The 26,284-nt window shown below is 50.6% G+C and overlaps 1 protein-coding gene across 12 annotated transcripts in view; it reads right to left on the bottom strand.

Moving 5' to 3' along the window:
• Positions 1–26,284, bottom strand: part of ANK1 (ankyrin 1) — a 184,028-nt gene that overhangs the window by 11,015 nt on the left and 146,729 nt on the right. For 8 of the 12 annotated variants that reach the window (XM_053401570.1, XM_053401575.1, XM_053401573.1 and 5 more), the window contains 14 exons: positions 24,504–24,708; positions 23,308–23,364; positions 21,187–21,283; positions 20,630–20,858; positions 19,806–19,931; positions 18,236–18,355; positions 16,985–17,069; positions 16,312–16,392; positions 14,912–15,043; positions 12,490–12,636; positions 5,120–5,509; positions 4,952–5,024; positions 3,049–3,298; positions 147–230 (listed from right to left, as the gene is read on the bottom strand). In XM_053401570.1, coding sequence (XP_053257545.1) covers positions 147–230; positions 3,049–3,298; positions 4,952–5,024; positions 5,120–5,509; positions 12,490–12,636; positions 14,912–15,043; positions 16,312–16,392; positions 16,985–17,069; positions 18,236–18,355; positions 19,806–19,931; positions 20,630–20,858; positions 21,187–21,283; positions 23,308–23,364; positions 24,504–24,708 — 2,076 coding nt within the window. Of the gene's footprint in view, positions 1–146; positions 231–535; positions 1,435–3,048; positions 3,299–4,951; positions 5,025–5,119; positions 5,510–12,489; positions 12,637–14,911; positions 15,044–16,311; positions 16,393–16,984; positions 17,070–18,235; positions 18,356–19,805; positions 19,932–20,629; positions 20,859–21,186; positions 21,284–23,307; positions 23,365–24,503; positions 24,709–26,284 lie in introns of those variants that run through there. The other 4 variants (XM_053401574.1, XM_053401582.1, XM_053401571.1 and 1 more) reach the window with 3 other exon arrangements.

The following is a 26,284-nucleotide window of genomic DNA, read 5'->3' as shown; positions in this document are numbered from 1 at the left end:
GCACAAAGGAAAAGAGCCTGGAGGCGCAGGAGCCCAGCAGGATTCTAGCGTGAGGGGGAGGAAGGGCTTCTCGGGGAGCCTGGAGCCGACTGGCCCAGCTGCCGCCTCCTGCTCTGCCCTCTGTCTCCCCCTGGCAGGCCACTCACCTTCTTTGTGACAATGTTGCCCTGCTCATCTGTAAATTGCTCCTCGGTCACTTGTTCCCCTGGAATATCCAGCGCTTCATTCCCCTGGAGGGTTGGGAAAGCAGAAAGGAGAGTGAGCAAGATTGCTATGGGACCACAAAGTCCTTCACCCTCCCAGAACTGGCACAGAGCAGCGGACGTCCTCTCAAAGCCCCACGGGGGGTTCAAAGAAAGCTCTTGGGGCAAAGCCAGCGCTCTTCCTCTCGCTCCATGCCCTGCCCTGGTCCCTGGCGCCCTTCCGCCACACTACCAGTGAGTGAAGCCTGGCACGGCGTCCCTGAGTGCCATCCAGGGCAGGTTGGTGGGCACCGGCCCGGCCAGTCTTGGGGAAGCCTCCTCCGGCCAGCTACCTGGACAATGACTCGCCGGCGCACCACCCGTGTGGAGACGGGCTCCTCGTCATCACTCAGCCCCTCGCTCTCGCCCAGCTCCTTGTCCAGCTCCTGGTGGATGTGCTTCAGCATAAAGCGGAAGGAGCCCTGGGCAATGTGCAGCAGGTTCTGGCAGCTGACCAGGAAGAAGCCTAGCAGCACCAGGCTGATGAGCAGCTGGGTCAGGAAGCCCCACATGGTGCTGCCACCTCCCGCCCCACCCCAGCCAGCCCAGAGCCTAACGCTGGCCTTCCCTCATGGCATGAGGGCACTGCCCAGGCTACTGGCAGGAGCAGCCTCCGGCTCACGACTGGGAAGCGGGCAGGGGCCGGGCTGGGTAGGAAAGCTGCTGTAATTTTAGCCTCCCCCGACCAGCTGTTTGGAGGCTCTGGCCAACCCTCCCTGCCCCCTCCTTTGGCCACAAAGATGCAGCAGCGGGGGGGGGGGGGGGAGCTTGTCAACGTCACCCAGTGCTCTGCCAAAGCCCAGGCAGGGCAAGGAGGTGGCACGAGGCCTGCCCCAGCCTGCAATCCAGCCTGGTGTCTCCTGGTGCCCCTGGGCACGAAGAGCTGAGAAGCATGCTTTGCCTGAGCCACCTAGGAGAGGGCTGTGCACCTATGTCTTGCACAGCAGCCCCCCCCCCCCCGTTCTCTGGCATCCTGGGCAGTTCTATTTCTGGCCCCTCCATACCTGGCTCTGGGTGAGAACCAGGCGCTACCCAATTAGGAAGCAATGAAGAGGCCGGCTGGCCAGGATATAAATAGAGCAGAGAGGCTGAACATGGCTGCTGGGCCAGTCCCCTCCCCCAAGCAAGAGGGGGGGGGCAAATGAGCTTCTTCTGCACAGGAGTGCAAATGTCAGCAGAGCAACCTTCTCATTTAGCTGACATTACCCCCCCCCCCCCGCACACACACCTTTTTTTAGCCAAAGGCATCTTCCCCAAAGCTGCTGGCAAAAGCTAATAACTACCACTACCATATCAAATAAGAAGCAACAAGTGAAACAAATTGGAAGCCAAACATCCCAGCAGAGTGTCGGCAGGCAACTCAAGTGATGCTGAAGCCCCCTGAAATAGTTCTCTCTGGATCCCAACAGCTAAATCTTGGCAGAAGATTTCTGCAGCCTTGGTCCCCCACCCACCTACCCAGCCAAGGGCCTGCAATGATATGCGTCTGCTTCACTGGGTAAGAAACACTGAGCTAAAGCACGAAGAGCATGTTGGATGCGTGAACTGAGCTACTTTGCTGGACCAGTTCTTACAACAACCCAGGAAAGGAGGCCTGGTTTTTGGCTTCCCTGCTACAACTAGAGACTGCAGTGTTACTCTGCTGCCCCCCCCAAGAGACAGCATGGTTTTAATGGGTGCAGTGAAATACTGTACCTGTCAGGGGAATCTCTCACCGCTTGACACACCTGATGGGTGCAATCTTATCAACAATGTTTTGTTTCATTTTAAAAATGATTTAGTGATGTGTCAAATTTGATTTTTTTAAAATAAACCCCCCACACTTATTTCTGTCCATCTCAGTGAGTCCTTGGATGTGCAAATCCTCCTCCCTAAAATAATAATAATAATAATAATAATAATAATAATAATAATAATAATAATTTATACCCCGCCCTCCCCAGCCAAGGCCGGGCTCAGGGCGGCTGAAACCCTTCCCTTCCCTTCCACGTGTGGAGGGAAGGGAACACAGAGACAAAGGGCTACACCTCCTGCAGTTCCACGGCAGAACATCTGTTACACGCAGAAATCCCAGGTTCCACCCCACCATCTCCAGGTAGAGCTGGGAGAGACTCCCTCCTTGCAACCCTCTGGAGAGCTGCTGCCTTTCAGAGAAGACAATGCTGAGCTGGGGAATCCATAGTCTGGCTCTGCAGAAGGCAAGTTCCTTATTTCCTGTTCCGTTCCCCACCTTGCTCTAGGTCCCTGCGCTTGGGCTCGTAGGTGGGGATGGGGACTGTGAAAGATGCAAAAGAATAAATTAAGTCAGCCTTCACCTTCAGGATATCAAGCTTTGGGTGTGTTGTATCTTTACATTTCATGGCTCCAGTGCCACCAGCATTTGAACGATGCATTCCGTCAGCAAAGATAGATATTTCAGAATACACTGATGCAATATTCCCTAGAGTGCCTGCATTTCAGCAGTGTATATAGTTTAAATATTCTTGTATAGCCTTGTTTTGTTTGTAAAGCTTTAAAATCTTTTCATATCTGTGCTACAGATATACATGAGGTGAAATTTAATCTCATGCTGTGATGTTTGTTCCACATGTTGTTCTGAGGGTTCTCCCATCCCCTCCCCCAGCCCATTTTCTGTTGTGCAAGTGGAAGTCCTCACGCAGGGCTGGTGAGGGTGGAGCGCCTTTGGTGAATCCCGCCCATGATGCTTATCTAGTGCCTTGACTTTGTTTATTCTTTTGCCTCTACGGACTGATCAGGGGTTGCTTTGTCTGGATGGGAATCGCGAGGGAATGTTGCACTCTCCTACCTGTGTTTGTCCAAATATGCTGCTGTCAGCTTCCTCCAGCCACTTAGCCAGGCCCTGCCGCCTCCCAGGCTGGAGCCCCCACTCCCTCTCCTCCGAGGAGTCCATCCGGGTGTGATCCGGCCTCTCCCTCTCCCGGCCCCGCACTCTGTAGGGCACCGACTGCCGCAGCGCCGGGGGGCTCAAGGACACCCCCTTGGGCAGGTCCGACAGACTGGAGATGAAGGTGCTCTCCACGGCCCAGTTGCCCCGCCTAGGGAGCAAGGAGAGAAGCACAGGCTCACCAGCTCTGCTCACGTGGAAATGCAGGCAGGCCAAGGGAGGCGAAGCACAGGGCTGCCTCATACGGAGTCAAGACAGCTTTATGGGATCATCCCTAAACTGTACTGTGAACCCCACATTTTGTACTATCCACCCAAACTGAGTAATTGATACACCCAACCAGGGTTCGTAGTTAACACCTAAAAATCAAACACTGTGTGATTCACTCCAAACAAACCCTGCGCTTTGATTGGTCCACCTGGTGCAGTACTGTCTACGCAGACAGCGATGCCCAGCACCTCAGGCCACATTTAACTGCAGAATGGACCCCATTCCTGAGCCTGCCCCCCAATGCACGCACCCAGTAAAGAACAAATAATCTGCAGAACAGAGGGGTGACTCCTGTCTCTCATATCCTAGTAACCCCTTGCTTGGAGTGACTGCTGCAATGCTCTCTATGCAGGGGGCCTTTCAAACTAGCCTGGAGATTTCAGCTGGCACCCAATGGGTTCCTGTTAGCAAAGGAGTGACCAGATGGGTTGGCACCCAGAGTAAAGTTCAAAAATCCAGTGGTGCCCATGGATCTAACAGCCTCTGGTCTCCTCTGACTGGCAGCAGATCTCCAGGCCTTTCCTGTGTTAGGCGAGGTGTGTTTTGAGGGGAGATACAGGTAATTGAACCTAGGGTCACCTACATGCAAGGCATGCAACACTGAGCTAGAGACAAGAAAATAATAAAAACAATACATTTATTATTTGTATCCAGCCCATGTGACAGGTTGCCCCAGCCACTCTTAACAGCTTCCAACACATAAAAAAGCACAATTAAACATCAATCATTAAAAATACAGCCAATACAGGGCTGCTTTCAGATGTCTTCTAAAAGTCAAATAGTTGTTTATCTCCATGACATCTGAAGGAAGGCTGTTCTACAGGGCAGGCGCCACTACCGAGAAGGCCCTCTGCCTGGTTCTCTGTAACCTCATTTCTCGCAATGAGAGAACTGTCAGAAGGCCCTCAGGGCTGGACCTCAGTGTGTCCGGCCTGAGTGAAGGGGGTGGAGATGCTCCTTCAGGTATACAGGGCCAAGGCTGTTTAGGGCTTTAAAGGTCAGCACCAACAGTTTGAACTGTGCTGAGAAACATACTGGGAGCCAGTATAGCTCCTTTAGGACCACTGTTATATGGTCCCGATGGCAACTCCCAGTCACCAGTTTAGCTGCCACATTCTGGATTAGTTGTAGCTTCTGAGTCACCTTCAAAGGCAGCCCCATGTAGAGTGCATTGCAGTAGTCCAAGCGGAAGATAACAAGAGCATGCACCACTCTGGTGAGACAGTCTCTGGGCAGGTAGGATCTCAGCCTGCATACCAGATGGAGCTGGCAGACAGCTGCCCTGGACACAGAATTGACCTGCACCTCCATGGACAGCTGTGAGTCCAAAATGACTGTCAGAACGCGCACTTGATCCTTCAGGGGCACAGTTACCCCATTTAGGACCAGGGAGTCCCCCACACCAGCCTGCCCCCTGTCCCCCAGAAACGTTCAACCTCAGTCTGTTGGCTGCCATCCATCCTGCTGCTGCCTCCAGAGACTCACATGGGACATTCCCCATGGCTGGCATCCCTGCAAGCGGGGAGTGCATTACCTCTCTTTGCCCTTGTCGATGACCCGACTGACAGTAGGCGACTCGGTGATGCGGGCCTGCACCCTCTGCTGGCCTGAAACAAGAGAGACTTTACTGTGGGAACCCGGCTTCCCGCCCAGAGGCCCCCCTGGCGCTCGCCGTCTGGCCTCCTCCCCTCTGACCTCTGACCTTCCTCCTGCTCTAGCATGTCCATCAGGCCATTCATGGCGTCTGAGTCCACTGTGTCGTCCTCCACCAGGTCCATGGAGCCCAGCGGGTCGGGGCCATGCGCGTCCTCCAGGAGCTGCCCCGGGAACCGGCCTTCGCTCGTGGCGTCCGAGTCCTCGGCCTTGCTGCACTCCAGCGAGGAGTCTTCGGCAGTCACCAGCGAGGGCGTCAGCCCCGAGGACCACACCTGCATGTCGGACATCTCCATGAGGGCGTCCTGCTCGCTGGCGGCCATGGGGACGGCATCCATGACGGCCACCTCGCTCCAGTACTGGTCAGCGCGCAGCGGGGAAGGCAGTGAGTAATGCAGGGAGGCGGGGGAGAGCAGCTCGTCCTGCAGCGAAGCATAACCTGCATGGGCAGACAGAGGGCGACAGGCTAAGGTGCTGCAGGGCGCAGGGCAGGACACGCAACCTCTAGCCGTCGGGGCACGCAGGGGGGGTGCACACTTTGTGCGCCAAAAGGTCTCCATCCCAACGTGCATCGGTCCAAGAGAATGCAGCCATTGGGGCGGTGAGCAAAGCCAACTAAACCATTGGGGGTGGGCAGGTGGAGAGAGCGCCCCCAAAGATGGGCTGCCACCCAAATGGCAGATTTCAAATGGAAACGGGAAGCAAAGGCCCCGTGTCTTTACCGACGCCAGGGCAGCTAACCTGTAGCCTCCCAGATGTTGCTGAGCTACAACTCCCATCGTCCTGGACTTCTGGCCATGATGTTGGCTGGGACTGATGGGAGTTGGAGTCCAGCTTCGCTGGGCAGGCCAAAGGTTCCCTGCCCTGCCCTGCACCGTGCCGTGTTTCTGGTGGGCCCTGGAGCCCTTGACCTCAGCTGCCTCCTGGGGTGTCCCCCTAGCACTGGTTTCCCAGAGAATAATGTAGGGTCCCTTGTCAGGCGTAAAGGAGAGCGGAAATGGGGCAGTGGGGAGTGTTAAAAAGAAAACCTGATCAGGAAACAAATGTCACCAAGCCAAGCACTACCGTACATAAGGCTCAAGTAGCACTGATGCCTTTCTCTCTCCTTCACTCAGTTTTCGCAAATGACTGATTAGTCATCAGTATCAAACATGAAGATCAGGAGAGGGACTTGTAACTCAAACAAGCCTTTTTGTGCAATTGCATTATAAATTCTATTTCAGCAGAAGTTAGAAACAAAACAAGACAAAACACCTTGTAATGATAATATAATAATAATTTATTACTTAAACCCTGCCCATCTGGCCAGGCCTCCCCAGCCACTCTGGGCGACTTCCAATGGGATATTAAAAACACAATAAAACATCAAACCTTGATGCCTTATGTACGAAAACTCCCTTCAAGTCTTTAATAGTAACATAAAGAGTCCAGAATGTAGCACCTCAACATGCCCTCCTATTTTATATATATCAAACATATTGATTGCCTTTATATATGAGAGGCAACAATGAAATAGAAAACAATCTTTCGTTCATTTTTTGAACTGCTTTCACTTTCTGTCACTCTCCAGAGCATAGTTTTTTGACTTGAAATGTGCTGGTCTACTAAAAAATTTCATTTTAATATTAAAGACTTAGGGATTATCTATATGTTTTGTTTCACTGAAAGCTGTTTTCTTTCATTTGGTTTTTGATTCTCTCCTGTTCACAGAAAGTGAAGGGAAGCCCTCACTCCTTTCCAAGAACCCACAGCTTCAAAGAACTGGCCTCGCCCTATAAGGCAGATGAAATCAGGGCCGGCCCTACTATTAAACCAAGTGAGGGAGGGTGCCAAGATCCTGGAGAATGGAATGTGTGAGAGAGTCCCATGGTGTGCCATCAGCTGCAGTGTGTGGGTGGAAATCAGTAAAAGGTCCTGGAAAATCCAGACGTATGGCAGACCATGCCGGCAGTGCCATTTTTGCCGATGTTCAAAAAAAGAGAGAAAAGCTAAAACCTTTTCACTGTTTGAAATATGGCAGCCCTAGCCCTATGCTAACTCCCTCCCCTCAAATGCAGAGAAAGCTGCTGTCCAAACCCCAGTGTTGTGGCAAGATTCAGCGGTCAGTTTAATAAGCTTGGCTACATGGAATGAGAGAGAGCACCATCTTGGCCTTGGGTATGAAGAGACAGCTGAAGACTGACAATTGCCCTTTGGGGGAGTTGGAGGTGATTTGAAAGAGGAGAAGACATTTATCCCACTCCTGCATCTGGAAACTGAGGGTTCTATCCAGTGACCTCTGTCCACCAGCACAAGGTCTCTTGCACAAGCGGAAGAGTCAGTTTTAATATTGCACAACACAGGAACTCAAGACAACAGTTGCACTAGCAGAAGCCTGCTGTGCCACAAATTGCACAATCTGTTGTGCAACTAAGGCCACATTCATACCATACACTGAAAGCTTGTTTTCTCCCGCTCTGGAGGGTAGGACTCAAACCTATGGCTTCAAGTTAGAAGAAAGGAGATCCCAACTAAAGACAGTAAAAACAGTAAGAGCTGTTCAACAGTGGAACGGTCTCCCTCGGAAGGTTGCGGGCTCTCCTTCCTTGGAGGTTTACAAGCAGAGGCTGGATCGCCATCTGACATGGATGCTTTAGCTGAGATCCCTGCATTGCAGGCGGTTGAACTAGATGACCCGCAGGGGCCCTTCCAACTCTACGATTCCATGATTCTATGAAAGCACTATGATACCAACCACATTAAACAGCCATGGCTTCCTTCAAATAATTCTGGGAGCTGTAGTTTGCTAAAGGAGCCGAGAGTTATTAGCAGGGTCATCTTCCCCTCTCAGTGCTACAGTTCTCAGCCTGGTTTAATAGTCAAGCACTGTAGAACAAATATGCCACTAACTGACTTAGCTCCACGTGAGTGTTTGGGTATTGTTTAAATACCTGTTTGATCAGAGGCAGCAGCCAGACAAAATAAAATGTGTGTAAATGCTGTGGGAAGCAGAGTCTCTTTCAAACCTCACTTTCATTTCTCTTCAAAATGACTGTCATTTAAGCCAGAAAGGGAACCAGGTTTTTGAGACTGGGGCTCAAAGGTAGAGAAAATATGCCTCTGACCATATGCAAAAGGAACTTCTCTCAACACCGAGTAGCTGCAACCAGTGGCGTAGCGTGGGGGGTGCAGGGGGGGCCGGCCGCACCGGGCGCAACATCTGGGGGTGAGGGCAAATCCACGGGTTAGGGGGCGCAAATCCACGGGTTAGGGGGCGCAAATTACTTGCCTTGCCCCGGGGGCTGACAACCCATGCTACGCCACTGGCTGCAACCAGCTGCAACTTCAGGGATCGGGGAGAACGGCTGTAAAGAATCTAAGCAACTCAAAAGCATTCCCTGAAGATCTTAGGTACTCTAATTATACTCTTAGCCCTTTGCTGTTGGTTCAAAGCAGCTTCACCTGCAATGCCTCTCTCTCTCTCTCTCTCTCTGGGAATTTGGTGTGGAGGAGAGCGACTCTCCCACATGTTCCCAAGAAGGCAGAGCCTTGCTCCAACCCACACTTTGCACTCGGAAAGAAGAAGGACTCGGCGGGACGAGTGCTGCTAAGCCAGGTTGCCCATGGCTCTGAACGTAAGTGCACAGACAGGAGAGGCTTCCGGGATCAGGTCCCCAAGTGCAAAATTATCAGCTCCGAAAACAGGGTGCTTTGGCTCACATGCTCCACTGTAGCCCAAAGCCAACGAAGAGTTTTGGGGCATTTTAAAGACTCCCCCCTTAATTAAGGTGTGCTGAAGTAGCTGCAGAACACCACATGGGCTCTTCTAGGCTTCCGTGGACTAGGAGTCCTCTTTGCCACAGTACTTTTGGTGCTGTTCTTTTGGGGTCCTGCTGTCACTCAGTGCTGCAAAAGGTGGCAGAGGGGGAGGCAACTGGATCTGTGGGGCACAGCTCCTATGGGGCATGCGGCAGGGAAATTCCCAGTAAGTTGTGCCCCATGTGCCTTAAATATGTGTGCCTGGAGGTGGGTGTCATGGATGGCTCCGTCTTAAACTCAGGGTCATGGTTTGAGCTCTACGTTGGGCAAAAGATCCCTGCATTGCAGAGGGTTAGACTAGATGACCCTTGTGGTCCCTTCCAACTCTACAATTTGATGATTTGAATTTTCCTGTTCAGGCATCAAAAGGAGTCACACTGTCCAGCATTCATAAGAAATCTATATTTTGATCTGGCAGCATCCAAACTTTGGAACTCCCTGCCTATTGACATCAGGCAGACACTTTTGCCATATTGTTTTCAGCGCCTGCTAAAAACCTTTCTGCTTCTGCAACCCTGTCCAGACCTGTAGAAGCTGCATTTTTAGCTACTGTTAATTTTAATCATCTTTTGAACGATTTTAATGATTTTGAATAATTTCTAATGATACCTGTTTTAAACTGTTTCTATTTAAAATGGAATTGCTTTTTTTAAAAACTGTTTTAAGTCCCCCCCCCCTTAAAACCCAGTGGTACATCCATTTTATGGAGTAAATAAATACAACGTGCCAGCCTTCTGCTAGCTCATTTGCACCCAGCGGGCACTGACACGCTCCCTTCTCCAGCTCAAAGCATTTAAAGGGTTGAAGGGAAGAAAGAGCTCTTGGGCCACCTCAGAAGTACAGAAGTACATGGGCAGCTTGGTCTGTGAAAAGGACCCCATCTCCTAGGGGCCCAATGTTTTTTGGGAGGGGTTTCCCCTATGTTCAAAAGTGGCAGAGGAGGCTACAGACGGTGAGGCTTCAGTGGCCAACTCCTCGTCCTGCAGTGGAGGGGAAGGAGCGAGGAAGCAGCCCCTGGCCGGTGGCCATTGAAGGTGCTGCCGCACTTGGCTCCACCCCGGCTCCTCCGATGTCCTGATGTCACACGTGCGACATCATGCACCGCATTATGTTGCCCCCTCTTCTCCTTTGGAAGCTGGTGCCTCTGCAGTTTCATCTTAAGCATGCATGGGTTCGCTGAGCCAAAATGGGAAGGTTTGCTCCAAAATCACACAGTGCACAAAACCCACGAAGGATGAGGAGAAATTCAATTTCCAAAACAATATGGGAATGGAGACAGAAGCATTCTCTGAAATGGACACCTCTCTTATTTTACCAAGGCTGTTCTCCAACCAAGGAATGTGCAAGAAATGCATATCCTAGTACAATGCACCCAGAGTTTCCACTGGCTGCTCCGGACCTTGGGCAGCCCTTGGGCAGCTGCTGCTCCCAGATGCCCCCACCAGATTTCAGACAGCCAAGGAATGAACCACCCACCTGCTGCAATTTTGCAAGAGGGACAGAGGCACCCGCAGTGGCTGGCAAGAAGCCTGGGAAAAGTGTGAGACGCACCTCAGTGTATCTCAGCAGGGAAGGGAGGAGTCAAGGAGAACCAGGGATGCTGGAGAGAATTTGTAGCCCCCCTTACTTACACCTGGCTACAGTTGGGCATGAGGATTAAAGGGCTTACTCTGAGACTTCCTAGGAAAGGTGAGTTTTTGGATTCTGAAGAGCCCTTGTAGCTTTAATCTGCTCATGTTCACTCCTTGCCAGACTGATCTCCCACCCTGTTCTCTTCTTTGCCTCCCCCACTATTGACATTTAGGCTGCAAGTTCCTTGGGGACCAAGACCTATTTATTAGCGAAGCTCTATAAAGCACCATGTCGCTTATTGATAGTGCTGTGTAATTATGGATAAAGAGCAATTGCTTCACCAGGGGAGCAATCAGGGGAGCAAAGGCCTCCTGCAGGTGTGTCGTGTGTGTGAGGGGGACTCTTGCTCCATGCAGCTTTTCCACAGTTGCTGCGGCTGGACTTTGCCTGCTCAGCCGTGCGGGGGTGGGGTGGGGGGTTGACCTTTGGGAGAGTCAAGCGGCCCAGGGGGGCTTTGGGATCAGCAGGCTGAAGGGAAGCCCTTCCCATTTCCCCAGGCTCTGCTAGCAGCCGTTGGGCAAGGAAGGGAAGCCAGGAAGGGAGGGTGGGTAGCAGCAAAGGGCAAAGTGGCAACATTCAGCCTGGCATGGCTGCCAGGTCCGGTCAGGCACAGCATGCATTCATCAGCAGGGCAAAAGCTCTCGGACGGACGGCTCAGATCAAATGAGAGAGAGAGAAAGAGAGAGAAACAGTGGAGACAGGCAGTGGAGGAGAAAAAGGAGGAAGAGGAGAGAGGTCAGGACCAGGACGGAGGACAACGGTCAGGATAGGCGCCAACTGGCCAGCCAACTCAGGCTGATAGCATGTGGAAGCACGCAGATTGAACTGGGATGGGGAGGGGGGAGGAAATGAGCGCGCACACCTCTGAACCCCCGTGCGCAGCACTCTTGACCACAGGGTTGGCTGCTGATCTGGCTCCCAGGGCCCACTAAGCCACACCAGCCCACACCCTCTTCCTGATGCGCAATGCATCTAACTGATAGCTGGAGCCCAGGGTCCAGGCTTCAAAGCCCAGAACCTCTCTGCACCCATCTCCAGGCACACCTTGCGCCAACCCAAGGCCTGATCCCTAGAGGCCATTTGAGCTGCACCATTGCAGGGCCTCTTTCTCTCTCTGCACCAACCTCAGATTCCCTCTCTCAGGGCAGCCTCTCTCTGGATCTACGCAGGTTTTCCTATCTCTGTGCACCACAGAAGGTGTGCTCCTTACCCCTCCCCCCTGCATCGCCACAAGTCTGCATTCCTACCGCCTATCTTTCTGCAAAAGCCGCTTCGTAATGCCAGGGTCCCCCCCCCTGCTATTCACTTTATGGACCACCAGCGCCCTCTGTATGCAGCGGGGCACATGGCACCACAGCCACTTTGCCCCTTGGACTTCAGGACCCTGGGCTCGTCCACCCTTCCGCTTGTCTCGCTGCTTCCCCCCAGGAAAAGCTCCTCCTCCTCACTGAATGGGTTTCCCATGGATGGGTGTTTGTTCTGCTTCAGTGATAAAGAGTGGGTTTTCCCAAGGAAAGAGGTGGGGCAAACTGAAAACTAGGAGACCAGTGGGAATGTGGATGTGTCCTCACTCCCAACTGTTCTTTAACACCTGGCTGTGGCCCTCGCTGGCCCTCCCAGCTATGCTCTTGCCTCCCTTGCCCAAAGCCACCCAGCGTGCCCCAGCACCTGATCCCCCCACGGCATTCCCTGGGGGTCTGTGGATTTATTCCACCACACCAGGGTGTGAGCTTAGAGTTGGCTGGTTCTAGCTGAGGCCAAAGGGGAAGGAAGCTGCCAGCCAGGAGGGGTTTTTAGCAGGCAGGTAGCTGGTTGATCTCAGGGACCACAAAATGGGCTGAAGGGGGCAGCAGAAATCCAGAGGGAGGGGGGAGGGAGGGGCAGTCACACTGAAAAGACCTGCGCAAGCCTAGCCTGGGCACATGACTCCGGGTTCACAAGAGACACCAGGCAAGGATCTGGTGCGGCAGGATCTGGGCCGGCACTCACCATTCATCTGGGAGGGCGACAGGGAGTAATCCCGATTGGAGTAGCGTTTGTCTCCCTTCAGGCTACGACTTTGCCGGGAGGAGCCTTCCAGCATGTTGATGATCTCACTGCGGTCTATGTTGCGCAGAGCCGTGTACAGGTTTTCCACTGCCAAAGGAGAAGAGGAAGGAGACATATCAGCCAGACGTGACAGCAGGGGATTCATTTTTGCAACCATCTATCATGGAATGCAGCAGGAACAGGTTGTCCAGCACCTGCAGGCTTCTTCTTCTTTTCTCCCCTCCCCCCATGCTTTATTAATTGAAAATTGTATAACAAAAATGATCATTAGATGTTGAAGACAGCATAAAAAGTAAAAAAAAAAAAATACAGTCGTTCGTTCCTCAGTTATTTGCTTTTTACACCATTTTGCAATTGATTTCAATGTGACCTCCCATCTTCCATTATATTCCCAGATTATATTTCTTGGATGCACACTTCACTTTATTTTCTCCACATTGTTTGGCTTACTTTAAGTATTATATTATCCTATTCACCCACAGAAGTTCAGTCAATACCTGCCAACGGATTAATATTTTGACAATGTTCCTTTACACAAACACTATATATGTCCCACTCTCTGTTAAATTTTTCATCTGTAACGTCTCGTAACCTTGCTGATAGTCTCGTTAGTTCAGCATACTCTCTCAGTTTATTTTGCCAGTCTGATTTGAATGGGATATCTTCTCCATTCCAGCCTTTTACAATTAACATTCTGGCAGCAACTGTAACATACATAAAGACTCTCCTAAACTTTTTTGGAATTTCATTACCCATAATTCCTACCCCATAATTCCGGCTTTTTAGGGGAGGAACATTTGAACATTTTCTTCAGCTCGCTATAAATCATTCCCCAGAACTATCTAATCTTTTTACAGTTCCACCACATGTGGATTCATGTGCCTTCAGCCTCCTTGCATTTCCAGCAAATGTTTGTGCTAGATCTAAACAATTTGATAGTGCAAATCCTCCTCTTTCTCTTATATCCTCCTCTTTCTCTTATATCAATCAATAATTTATGTTTAATTCTAGGTTTTCCCCCATTCCAGATAAATCTTGATATATCCTTCTGCCAATCTTTGAAGCAGCCTGCCATCCCTATCACCGGAATGGACTGAAACAAGAAAATCATTTTGGGGAGTATGCTCATCTTTATTGTGGAAATTCTTCCCCCAAAAGAGATATTTAGCCTGCTCCAAATTTCTAGTTTGTTTTTGATTTCCTTCCAAGTGTTAACATAGTTATCCTAGAATAAATTGATATTCTTAGCTGTGAACCGTATACCCAGATATTTCACTTTTTTGCTAATTTCCAGGCCGCATATAACTTGTAATTCGTTTTTTTCCTTGCGCATCCATATTTTTTTACCAATAATTTGATTTTCTTTGTGTTAAGTTTAAAACCCGCCACTCTCCCGAATTCATTTATCAACTCTAGTGTTCTCAATAGACTTTCCTTTGGGTTCTCTGTCATTTTTATCAGGTCATGAGTTTATAAGATTTCCCCCCAACACTATACCTCTTATCTTCCCTTCTTCTCTTCTCTTTTTATTCAGGATTTCCAATACTAAAATAATGGAGACAAGGGGCATCCTTGCCTGGTTCCCTTCCTTATATTGCATTCCTCCGTGATGTTGCTATTTATAATGAGTTTCGCTTTTTGTTCTGAATAGCTCGCCTGTATTCCTCTGCAGAAAGTGTCACCAAATCCCACGAGGTTTATTTGTGTTTTCATGAAACTCCACGAAACAGGCTTCACTTGTCCACATAACAGTTGGATCCGGTGGAATGAATTTGCGCCTTGAAAAGCATGTAGAGCTGGAAGAGGATGTAGGAAAGACTGTCCTCCTTTTGACTTCCTTTCAACTCTAGGTACTTTTCAAGGAAGAAAAAGTAAGCCTCCTCACAACCAGGGAGGAATGAATGCTGGCAGAAGATCCATAGAATCATAGAATCATAGTTGGAAGAGACCACAAGGGCCATCGAGTCCAACCCCCTGCCAAGCAGGAAACACCACCAGAGCACTCCTGACATATGGTTGTCAAGCCTCTGCTTAAAGACCTCCAAAGAAGGAGACTCACATTCCCCAAGAATGTACCTTTAGGGAGACTAGCCATGCACAAATGAGGAGCATTGCCCCCCTCACTGCCGGCCCAGACCAGGAAAGAGCAGGCCTGAGGGGGGTCCGGCATGGCCAGCTGCTCCAATGTGCGATGCATTCAATGTTTTGATGGGTCAGGGTGAAGGAATGCCATGTATCGAATGTGGTCATGTGCAAAGGAAAGTCCCCCGGGGGAACCTCAGTTCTGGTGGTGTGTGGCCTCCCTCTTCAGAACAGCAAGAGGTGAAGCCCATGCGCCCCCAGCCCCCTTGCTAATACGCACTGTTGGCACTCTGGCCGCCACGGCTGGTCCACAGGTTCAGCAGGGCCAGGCTCTGCTCCAGAAGGGAGTTGGGATTCTCCACACGGATCCTATTGATGTCATCCACACCAAACTGCAGCTCCCGGGCCAGTTCTGGAGGGAGTGGGGGGTGGCGGGGCCAGGAAAGAGACACAAAGCACAGCAGCCATCAGACATGGGGGGGGGGAGCAGGAAGGCCCTGCGACCGGCCCTCTGTGCCGGGGGCAGTGAACCTTTTGCAGCCCGAGGGCCAGCATGCAGAGCAACCTTCCAAGGGCCACATGCCAGGGTGGCGGGAGAGCAATGGAAGTGACTCTTCTGCTGCACAGGGGGCTGGTTTCCTCTCTGCCTTGTCTCCAGGCAAGCAAGAGGCGTTGTCAGAATCCAGGGACACATCCCAGCCAGCCAAAAACTCTGTGCATGCAAAACAAGGGCTAGTGAGGGGTGTGGCCCAAGGGCAGCACCAAGAGTCAGACAGGAAGGCCTGAAGTTCCTCACCCCTCCCTGCTGTTGGGTATACCACACTTGATGCAGTTTAGCTATATACCGGTATTTAGAAAAATATTAAAATGCTGCCCAGAGTGGTTGGGGCAACCCAGTCAGATGGGTGAGGTACAAGTAATAAATTATAATTATAATTATTATTATTATTATTATTATTATTATTATTATTATTATTATTAATGGTTTACAAGAACTATGTGCGAAATCACACAAGAAAAACCATACACAACTGTTGTAGTCAGATATGGAAGGATGTGCTCCTTGATTGCTGAGGGCTAATGGAGCAGAAACGGTTCCAGCCTGCATTTCCAAGTTGGCACAGGAGGCACCTGCTGAATCTCCCCAGGCAGAGTCTTCCCTACAACTGGGCCCATGACACTGAAGGCTCAGTGCTTGCTGTTGCCAAATGAGCCTGGCCAACTTGGGGAACGACCATCAAGAGGCTCCTGCAGAAGATCCCAGTGACCGAGCTGGGAGACAAGGGTTCTGGAGACTTTTTTGCCAAGTGGGTGTTCACAAAAAACAACAACAAAAAAAAAACCACAGGGAGTGTGTGGGATAATAGCAGGAAAGATTCCCATCCAGCAAGCCCAGAGTGCTGGGAACTCAGAGCGTCTGAGGTCAGTTGTGGGAACAGATGGGAATATTTGTGGCATGGAAAATGGCAGGATGTCAGCAGGAAGTTATGCAACAAGTGCCAGTTGGAAAGGAGGCCGTATGTCTGCCCCAAAACACTTGCAGGCACAAACAGTATTGGCAGCAGCATTGTGTATAAGCGCCTCGATGCCTCCAGAAGAACAAATCATGAAAGTACAATGAAAGGGACGCCTGGAAGGGCCTTTCACCCCTTTTTTTGCAAGGACACCAGTGTCACTCACCAGCCCAACTGAGGCCCAAATGCTCTGCAATGACAGCCATCTTCATGTCTGTTCTGTCCTTCTCTGTGCTGCTTACTGAGCCTGGGGCGGGGGGAGGAAGGGGGAAGCAGAGTAAGTTTTGGGCAAAGACAGGGCACAAAACTCACGGTCACTGCTGGGGTCTCTGGCATTGTGCAGGTTGTTAGCAGGTTGTTAACAAGGTCAAGATGCTGATTGGTCCCTTACTCAACTTTGCCCTGGTCTCAGTCACAAATCCTGTTCAGTTTCTCTACTACTACTACCACTACTACTATTATTAAAATTTCTATACTGCCTGAAGCTGTTACCATCAAGTAGTCTGGCACCCAACCCACCTGGGATGCTAGCTTTCCACAAAGGAAACAGAGGAACATATAAACACCCTTCCTGCAGAAAGCTCCTATCATCATCATCATCATCAGTTGCTTTTCAGTTGTACTGAAAGCGTCTCAAATTAAAACCAGTTAAGAACATCCAATAAAAATCTAGAAACACAGCTGAAGCGATAAAAGGGTGCACAGATCCCACCTCACTAAGAGACACCAGAATGTCTCCCTTCAGACTAATGGCAAAAGGCTGTCTTGAATCCCAGTTCCATTTCCTGACCTATGAGCTGCCCTGCCAAGCCCACTCTTCTGGCCCCAAGGACTCTTACCCAGGGTGCTGTCGCTGGGGAGGCTGTATCTCTCACGCAAGGCTAGCGGCGTCAGCGTTCTCCTTCGCTCCTCACTGCCAGAACTCTGGGGGCATCAAGGAAAGGCATAACCTCCAACATTTGTCCGATAAAAATAGGAACAGCCCATTCCATGATGATAATTTTACTATTTATACCCCACACATCTGACTGGGATGCCCCAGCCAGCATCTCAGCAGCTTCCAACATATATAAAAACATAATCAAACATGTATCACCAAAAAACCCTTCCCTATACAGGGCTGCCTTCAGACGGCTCGGGGGTCAGATAACTCCATACCCTCCAACATTTCTCCAATGAAAATAGGGACATCCTAAGGAAAAGTGGGACATTCCGGGAGCAAATCAGAAGGCTTCTCTAAATCAGGGATGTCCCTGGAAAATAGGGACACTTGGTGGGTCTGGAAAGGCTGGTGATTTTCCTGCCTCCAGGAGCCACTGAGCGAGGGAGGAGCAGAGGCACATGTCAAATTGGAGGAAGCCCTGCCAGACTGCACCGAAATCTTGCAGTTTTGCTTGACCTTGTGTCAGTACTAAACTGAATGTTGTCTTTTCTGAGACCGTAACAAACCAATTGTTCTTATACGAAAATTGCATGGATAGATTGTCTAATTCCTTACCGTACTGTGGTACCTTGGGTTACATATGCTTCAGGTTACAGACTCCGCTAACCAAGAAATAGTAGCTCGAGTTAAGAACTTTGCTTCAGGATGAGAACAGAAATTGTGCGGCAGCAGTGGGAGGCCCCATTAGCTAAAGTGGTGCTTCAGGTTAAGAACAGTTTCAGGTTAAGAACAGACCTCCAGAATGAATTAAGTACGTAACCAGAGGTACCACCGTACTGTGCTAGGGCCCATCCAGCTGCAATTAGTGAAACTGTTAACAGTTCTTTAGACAATGTGTTATATGACTTTCCCCAACCCTTTTCTATCTGGTGATGTATTTATGCATACATATATTTTATGTAAGCTGCTGAGAGACCCTCTGGGTGACAGGTGGCTAATAAGTTTAATCAGTACTATTTTTCTAGAAAAAGAGTGGCTGGAACTTACCAAAACGCCTCCCTTGTTCTCTTACAATGGTGATGGTGCCCACCTGACAGCCACCAGAACTCACCTGAGAGATGCCGGAACTGAGTTCCAGCAAGTTCCTCCTGGGGAAAAAGCCCTGCGTTTAACGACTAAATAAGTAAGATGCTCAGGCGGGACTCACCTTGGAACAGGGCGGCATTGTGATGTTCAGGTGGCAGAGGACATGCTGGAGCTCCTCGTACTTCATGGCTTTGCGGAGGAAGGACAAGGAGCCGCTGGCTTCCCGGCTGCTGTCTCGCACCTGCCCCCAATATTATTATTATTAATTACTACTACTACGCAGCTTTTCTTCCTGACAAGGACTCAGTTAAGCTTATGAATAAAACAGAAACAACTAAAAACATTTTTTGAAACCCAATAATTTAAAAACAATTATACATTTATTGAACTAAAACAATATGTGTGTGAGAGAGAGAGAAAGAGAGAAAGAGAGAGATTAAAAACATGCAGCAAATTACAATAAAAACAGCACAGTACCAGCCCTTTCACTAAATGCAGTCAGTTCCCAAAAGCCTCCTGGAATGAGAATTATTATCATGATAACAATTATTTATTTATACCGCCTTCTTCTCAGAAAGGGACTCCAGGACAGCAGGGAGGGAGCCTGTCTAATTTCTCCCGGGAGGGAGTTCCAATCTGAGAGCAGCCACCAAGAAGGCCCTCTCCCACGTCCATGCAAGTGGGCTTGTGAGGGTGGCAGGACAGAGAAAAGGGGGGAATGTGGTTTTTCAGAGAGCTTGGACCTAAGCCTCACAGGGATTTATGGGCCATCATCAGCCCTTTTGAGTTCTGCCTGGAAACGGACCAGTAGGCAGTGGGGCTGTTGTAGGAATGGGACTGAAGGCTCCCTATAACCCCAGGAAGTGAGGAGAACAATGGACGGGAGTGATCTATTCCTCAGAGTCAGGATCAGTGCTGATGGGCTTTCTCAACAAGTGTTTGGAAACTGTGCCCCACAAGTTTTCTCCAAGCTTGCGATGTCTTTTTTGGCCCCCTCCACACCTTGCTCCCTTCACTGAGCTACAATTTCCAGAGTCCCTTAAGGAGCTGAACAGATGGGGAGACCAACACCAACTGGACGCAGGTTCCTCACGCATCTCCTGGCCTATGCACCTGCAGGTGGGCTTGAGAGAAAGACTAGGTGGGGTGCTGGTCCTGAGCCAAAGCGATGTGGGACTTGTGATGTATTGGAGCCACGTCCTCTCTGAGGGGGAGATGGCACCTGCTCCCCACTGCAGGGACAGGACGGACCACTGGCTTGTGCTTCCACGCTGGTGATGGGAGGGTATTGTCCACTCCGCAGCGGGAAGCAGGTGTGGGTGTGCTGCCCTCCAGCTCCTGCCACCTGAAGCAGCTGCTCCACTTCATCCAGCAACAGGCCTGGGCCCTGTATCTGGACACCACAAGCTTTTAAAGTGTGGGTTTTTTGGGAGGGGTTATTGGGTTGTTGTTGTTTTTACTTTGTGTATTTTGTGGTTTTATATTCTGATTTTATTCTGTGAACTGCCCTGAGAGCTGTGTATATAGGGTGGTATATAAATTCAAACAAGCAAACAAGCTGGGAAAACATGATTGCCAACCAGATCATGATGAATTTCAGTGGCATCACAAGTGAGAGCAGCAGCAGGCTGGTCGATCAGAGCCCAGCGCCTTTACTCCCAAAGCATCCTGCTGACCCCCTTGCCTCTCACCTTGACAGGGATGATCAGGCGGTTCTCCCGGAATGACTGGAACAGGAAGCTGCGCTGCTGGGTGGCCTTCTTGATGGGCACCAGGTTCCCAGAAAGCTCTGTGTGCAGGGGCATCCCCTCCACCACCTGCAGAAACAGGCAGTAAGGTCTCCAAGCCTTTGAAAGGGTTATGCTCCACCTCCAGAAATGGCAGCTCATCATGAAACGCTGTCATGGCACAGGTTTAAGGCCATCCTAGAAGCTATGTTGGGCAGGTACTTTGCTCTGGCATGCTTGTTTTTTAAATCAATCAATCAATCAATAAGGAGGCATTTGAGCTAAACTCCCCCTCCCCAGCAAACCCCTTTAAAATTGTTGCGGGTCTTAGAGGGCCACTAAATAATTTTTCTGCCTGTTGTAGCAATTGTAAAGAAGAAGAGTTTGGATTTGATATCCCTCTTTATCACTACCCGAAGGAGTCTCAAAGCGGCTAACATTCTCCTTTCCCTTCCTCCTCCACAACAAACACTCTGTGAGGTGAGTGGGGCTGAGAGACTTCAAAGAAGTGTGACTGGCCCAGCAGCTGCATGTGGAGGAGCGGAGACGCGAACCCGGTTCCCCAGATTACGAGACTACCGCTCTTAATTGCATTTTTGCAGACACACTACAAACCATTTGAATGAAGGTCACAAATCACTGTCTGGAAACCACTGCAATGTACAATTCTAATGCTACTAACAATAGGCAAGGGCTATGACAGCACTTAAAAAGCTCCTTCTAGACAGCGGCCTGTCCCTCAGCCAAGAGCTTCAGCAGGGCAGGGCCCCAGGTACCAGGGGAGCTACCTCAATGTCCCGGCTGCGTGCCACTTCAGTGAAGTTTTCATGCTGCTCAAGCGTCTTGTCCACTTTGTCGTCGGTCATGCAGTAGCAGCGCAAGCGGCCCTCACGGCCCTCGTTCATTTTGGCAAACACCACGAACTTGGCCATGTAGGGCACAGCCGCCAGCTCTTTGTAAAGCAGCATAGCAAAATGGATGGCTTCGGCTGTGCACGGGCAGTCTGCCAGCCAGAACCTGGGCAGGAAGAGGAAAGGGGCACATGGAAGAAGCCACAGGCTCACCACCCGGCCGTAACCAGAAATTTAGGAAGCTGAGCTATTTCCCAGACTTTCAACAACAACAACAATTTATTTATACCCCACCCATCTGGCTGGGTTTCCCCAGTCACTCTGGACAGCTCCCAACAGAATATTAAAAGCACGCTAAAACGTCAAACATTAAAAACTTCCCTAAACAGGTCTGCCTCTGGTTAACCTTTTTCTATGTTCCAAAGCTATGCCAGTTTAATTGTCACTTTGAGGTGCAATGTATGCAACTCCCCCAAATGGCCCCTCAGGCTCACCTGGCAGAAACATTGGTGGTGAAGTTTGCACACTCGTTGGCATAGACAAGCTTTGTGGTCCCTGTGATGTCCTCCCATTGTGCTGGGGCTGTTCCTCCTGAGACAAGAGAGTGGGGAGAAAGCACACAGGTGTGCACAGGAGGTTTTTGGAGCAGGCAGACTGACCTGGAAGGGCCCTCGCAGCCTTCAGTCCAAAATGCACTTTCCCAGATTTGAGCCGGGAAGGCTGGTCCATTAGGTCCAACCTCACGCTGCTCTCCAACCAGCCCAATGTGTCGCCGGTTGCCAGGCTCCTCTAGCATTGCCTTTGCAGAACTCCGAGGAAGAGGATGGGAAACAAACTAGAGGAAGTTGGGTTTGCCTGGCACTGGCCTGGCTACCTTCCACTTCAGCAGTCCCAGTGGGCCCAAGCCAGCCCTGGACTTGAGCTCTGGGGGCCGGGGGGTGGGGAGGCTTTAAGCAGAAGCCTGGCTGCACTGATTGGTGGCCCCTAGCCCCAAGAACCTCCTCAGGTGCACATCACAGTTTTGCATTTGAGTACATTAATTAAAAAGGGGGGAAACCTAGTTAACAGATGAATTTTTCAACACTTGAATGTTCACACAGCACTTAAAATGGAAAAGGCAGAAACCACTGGGGAAGGGGGAGAACTGAGCCAGTGTTTCATTTCGCTGGCATGCTCAGTTTCGACTTCAGCTGCAAAGTCCTGAAGAAAAGGGGCCTGCTCTGCAGTTGGAGAATATTCTGTGAGCTCTGTGTTGATATTTATTTCTAATGTTTATGGAATATATTTATATGCCACCTCTCCAGCCAGTATGGTGTGTAATGGTTAGAATGTCAGCCTAGGACCTGGTAGACCAGGGCTCAAATTCCCACTTGGACATGAAGCTCCCTGGGTGACCTTGGGCCAGTCACTGCCTCTCAGCCCAAGCTCCTTCACTGGGTTGGCGTAGGGATTAACGGGGTGGGGTGGGGTGGGGAGAACCACATATGCCACCTTGAGCTCCTTGGAGAAAAAGGGAGGATATAAATGTAACAACAGCAACGTTTTATTCCAGTCCACCCAGCGATGCAGGCAGTCACACTGGTTCTTCTTCCAGCACATCCTGGTTCCTTCCTCCCTGTGAGGTTACGCAAGTCACAGGGATGGAGAGATACACCCAAGCGGCACCCCCCCCCTCCATTGCTCACTACCGTGCATAATTTCTTGCCAAACCACCAAGCAACCTTCCTCGCTGCTGCTCTGCTGCTCACCTGAGATCACAGGCATACAGGAAGCTGCCTTGCACTGAGTCCGGCTGTTGGTCCCACCAGCTCAGAACTGCCTACGCTGAGTGGCAAGAGCCTTCCCAGCTCTCCCTGGAGATGCCAAGGATGGAACGTGGGACTATGTGCATGCAAAGCAGATGCTCTGTCACTGAGTTACTGAGGATGAAAATAAAGGCAACCACCAGGGAAAGACTGGCCTGATCTCAAGCACCAGTCAGAGAAGCAGCAGCTGCAGGAAGCTTTGCTGTATTTGTTCGTTTCCACAAAGGAGGTCATGGTGTCGTCCTCCCCAGCCCACCCCTCCCCACCTGACCTCACAACAACCCTGTGAAGCAGGGGCAAACGAAGGCTAACCGACACCCGTGCTGCGACATACGATGCATGCATTGCGTTGCTGCGTAGGGCACATGTGCGGTGCCACTGCGTACAACACATGTGTGAGACACCGCCCATGAATTGTACGTAGCGGTTTGCTGCCGGCGCCACTCAAACACCGTACAGACAGTGGCAGGATCCTCTGTTCGCAGCTGCGCCCACGGGGTGCCTTGTCACCCCCCCCAACATGGCACCGCCCCCTGCGACGCCACGGCCGTGAAGTAGCTGAGGCTGAGGGTGTGACTGGTCCCATGGCACCCAGCAAGCTTCACAGCTGAGTGGCCATTTGAAACCTGGGCTCCCAGGTGCTAGTCCAACACTCTAACCATTACTCCACCAGAAAGAACACTGTTCCAACTGCCAGCTGCTCTGGGATGGCCGAAGGGAATCTTGCTTTGACCCCCTCCATCAGCCGCAGAACTGAAGGCTGTTGGGTCATCCTGGCATGTGTGAGTTCAGGGTTCTTTGCGTTATTACCTGTTACTTGTAAGTCGCCTTGAGAATCAATTGATTGCAAGGTAGGGTATGAATCTGCTAAATAAACGAAACAAACACAGGATCCTTTTATAGTTTATGTAGAAGCTTGTTCTTAAACCCAGCAAATCTTAGCACTGTCATTGTGACTTCACTTTATTTCAGACTTAAGATCTTGTCTGGGCTGATCCAAAATTGATGGCGTGGAGATTTGGTGTTGGAAGAATTATGATTAGGAATCTTTTGGCTCAGTTATTTTAAAAAGTTTGCTTCGATTCTGGGGTGTGCAAATTTTTGCTGTTAACTTTGCATTGTTAATAGTAAACTGCTTTATGCATGGAAATGATAAAATACATAATTACAAAAAAAATGGATAGGGGGATATTTTCCCAAGTACAAAACAAGAATAAATACCTTGCTGGGAAAATGCATTGCATCTCCAGCACAGAAGACATCCACCTGGGCAGCCACCTGTGGGGGATTCCCTAGCTCAGCCTTTGCCAACCTGGTGCCCTCCAGATGTTTTTGGGCTCTGCTTTCCATTAGCCTCAGGCAGCCCAGCCATACAAGGCCAGGGCTGATGAGAGCTATCATCCAAAAACATCTGTGATGAAAGGACAAGACTCCCCAGAGGCAGAGGGCATAGCTGAGCCCCTGAACCATTAAAAAGAGCCAACCAGCAGACCAAAACTGATGAAGGGCCCCTGAAAGAGCAGCCCACCCAAGAAAGAGACAACACTAAAAGATTTGCAGGGAGAGCACGAGTGCCAGTGGGGTAGATGAGCTTCCTTGAAACTGCTGCCTGGCCTCCCTTTTCCTGCTGCCTCCTCTTTTCCATTCTTAGTAGTACCTGGCTCTCCCCCCAGCCACCCTTCCCTTCCCCGCATGATGTCCTCCTAAAGCGAGCACAGAAAGCATTTCCCCTCACTCTACTGCTGCTGCCATCAAGGAGCATCTTTCTGAAAGCAGAGTGAGCGCAAATCTTCTTGCCCTCACCCTAGGGGTGAAATCACAGGCAGTTGCTGCCAACGGTGGAACATTTGCTCCCTTCCATTGCCTCTCCCACCAAATCCCTGAAATCTCTCTGCCATCCACCTCAAGCTGCAACTTTGGAACCTACAAAGTGAGCAACAAAATGAAGAGCAGGAGGGAGGCTTGTGCTCCAGCCCCAAAAGACGCCACCAGTTATCTCTACTCACCTATGACACTGCAGAGGAGCCGCAGGCTGGTTGTATCGCCCTCCCCACTGTCCCGGGGGTTCTCCCTCCATGAAGGGGGCAGGGGGATGCGCAGCCCAATGGGGCGGTGGAATTTCCTGCGGCGTGGCTCCACTGTCACTATGGGGCTGAATGTTGCCTGGTTCCCCAGAAGTTTTGTCACCAGCTCATCTGGCACCGGCTGCGCCTGCAGGGAGTGTGGGATGTAACATAAGCTGTCAAGTACAACATTTCCTGTTTGACCAGAGTGGACACGCAGGGGAATGTTGCTCCAGCCAGGAGGACTTCCTGTCACGCCTCGTCTGGAGCGTCCTCCCCCTGCGTGGGACCAGGTAGATGGGCGTGACCCTGGCAGACCCTACTAAGGGGCCAGTCACGCAGCCATTTTCCTCTTCCTCTGGATGCTCTTCCTCTCGACTCTTCTTGATACCTTTTTTGCTGTGTGTGGCTCTCAGCCAGCAGCACATGGGCTCATTCCTCAAAAGAGGGTGAACCCACACATTTCTCTGTATCTGTAACAACAAGCTAAAGCCTGCCTTCAAGATCACACTGTGGACTGTGTGAGTAAACCTGATCATTAGTTTCTTAAAGAAGAATATTGTGTCATTATTGTTTTTAAGAGGGAACAAAAGGGGATTTACCAGGAACAAATCCAGTCTGGACAAGCCAGACTGGATTGCTTAACTCAAGTGATTCCCACAATTCACGGTCCCACAGACACCGCAGTGGTCCAGTGTGTGTGTGTGTGTGTGCGCGCACACACACGCGCGCGCGCAAATGCTATTTCCGGTGCTCCTTCCAGTGCGGAGGAGGCGTGCGCAGCTTCCCATTGGCTGCAGGAGCTTCCTGCAACCAATGGGAAGCTGGCCAGTGTCCCGGAAGGCAGTCTGCCGCGAGGTGGCGGGGGTCCATGGACCGGTTAAACGACCCCCATGGCCGCTTGTGGCCCATGGGCCTTAGGTTGCTGACCCCTGTATTAATCAATATATCCTCTCCTACTGTCCTCAACATTCCCACAGGGAGACATGCCAAAAGGGCCATGCTCCTGGAAGGTGGGCGCTCCTTGCTGCCAGGATGCCAGCCATGTGCTCTGCTGTGGCCTCTTTCAAAGGCAACTCCAGAGCCAGGCCCCTGAATAACCCGAATGTCCACCAGAGATCTGCAAAAGTGGGAGATCCAGTAAGCAGCCCAGCATTTGTCACTCTGAGGACCAGACTGGACAATGCATTTAGTGTGTGTTTGCACTGAATGGATCTGGTTTTTGTTACTCTGTTAGCGGCTGAGCCCCACGCAGCCACCCAGTCAGGACTTGGTTGCATATGGCAACCAAGTTCCGCCTCCAGCCATGGCAAATCCCACTCAGCCCCTCCTCCGGTTTCTGATATTTTAAGTGTTTTTACAAAACTATTTTCATTACCTTAAGGTCAAGAAACTTGTTTTGCTAAATAAACAAGTAAGTTGCTGAGGATGCTGAATGATGCTGAAGCACAACTTCAGTTTTCGCCATCCAGCCCTGGCTGCTATTCCTGAAACCCAGTGCTCAGTCAGATCCCTTGCCTAGATCTCAATGCCTTTCCATTATTCCCTGCCAAAATACAGGCAACCCCCGTTTTGTGTGCGTTCTAAGGACATGCCACTGTGCATGCATGGGCCATTTTTGGAGCCTGAAGAGGGTGTAACAGGGTGGGGCAGGCTTATGCGTGCTCCATCAACATGCACACTGACCTGGAATGCAACCCCTGCACAAATCGGGGCTTGTCTGT

Source organism: Podarcis raffonei, chromosome 8 (genome assembly GCF_027172205.1).
Source record: "Podarcis raffonei isolate rPodRaf1 chromosome 8, rPodRaf1.pri, whole genome shotgun sequence".
Lineage (NCBI taxonomy): Eukaryota > Metazoa > Chordata > Lepidosauria > Squamata > Lacertidae > Podarcis > Podarcis raffonei.
Note: the sequence above shows the minus strand (reverse complement) of the source record. Positions and strands in the feature narration are given on the sequence as shown.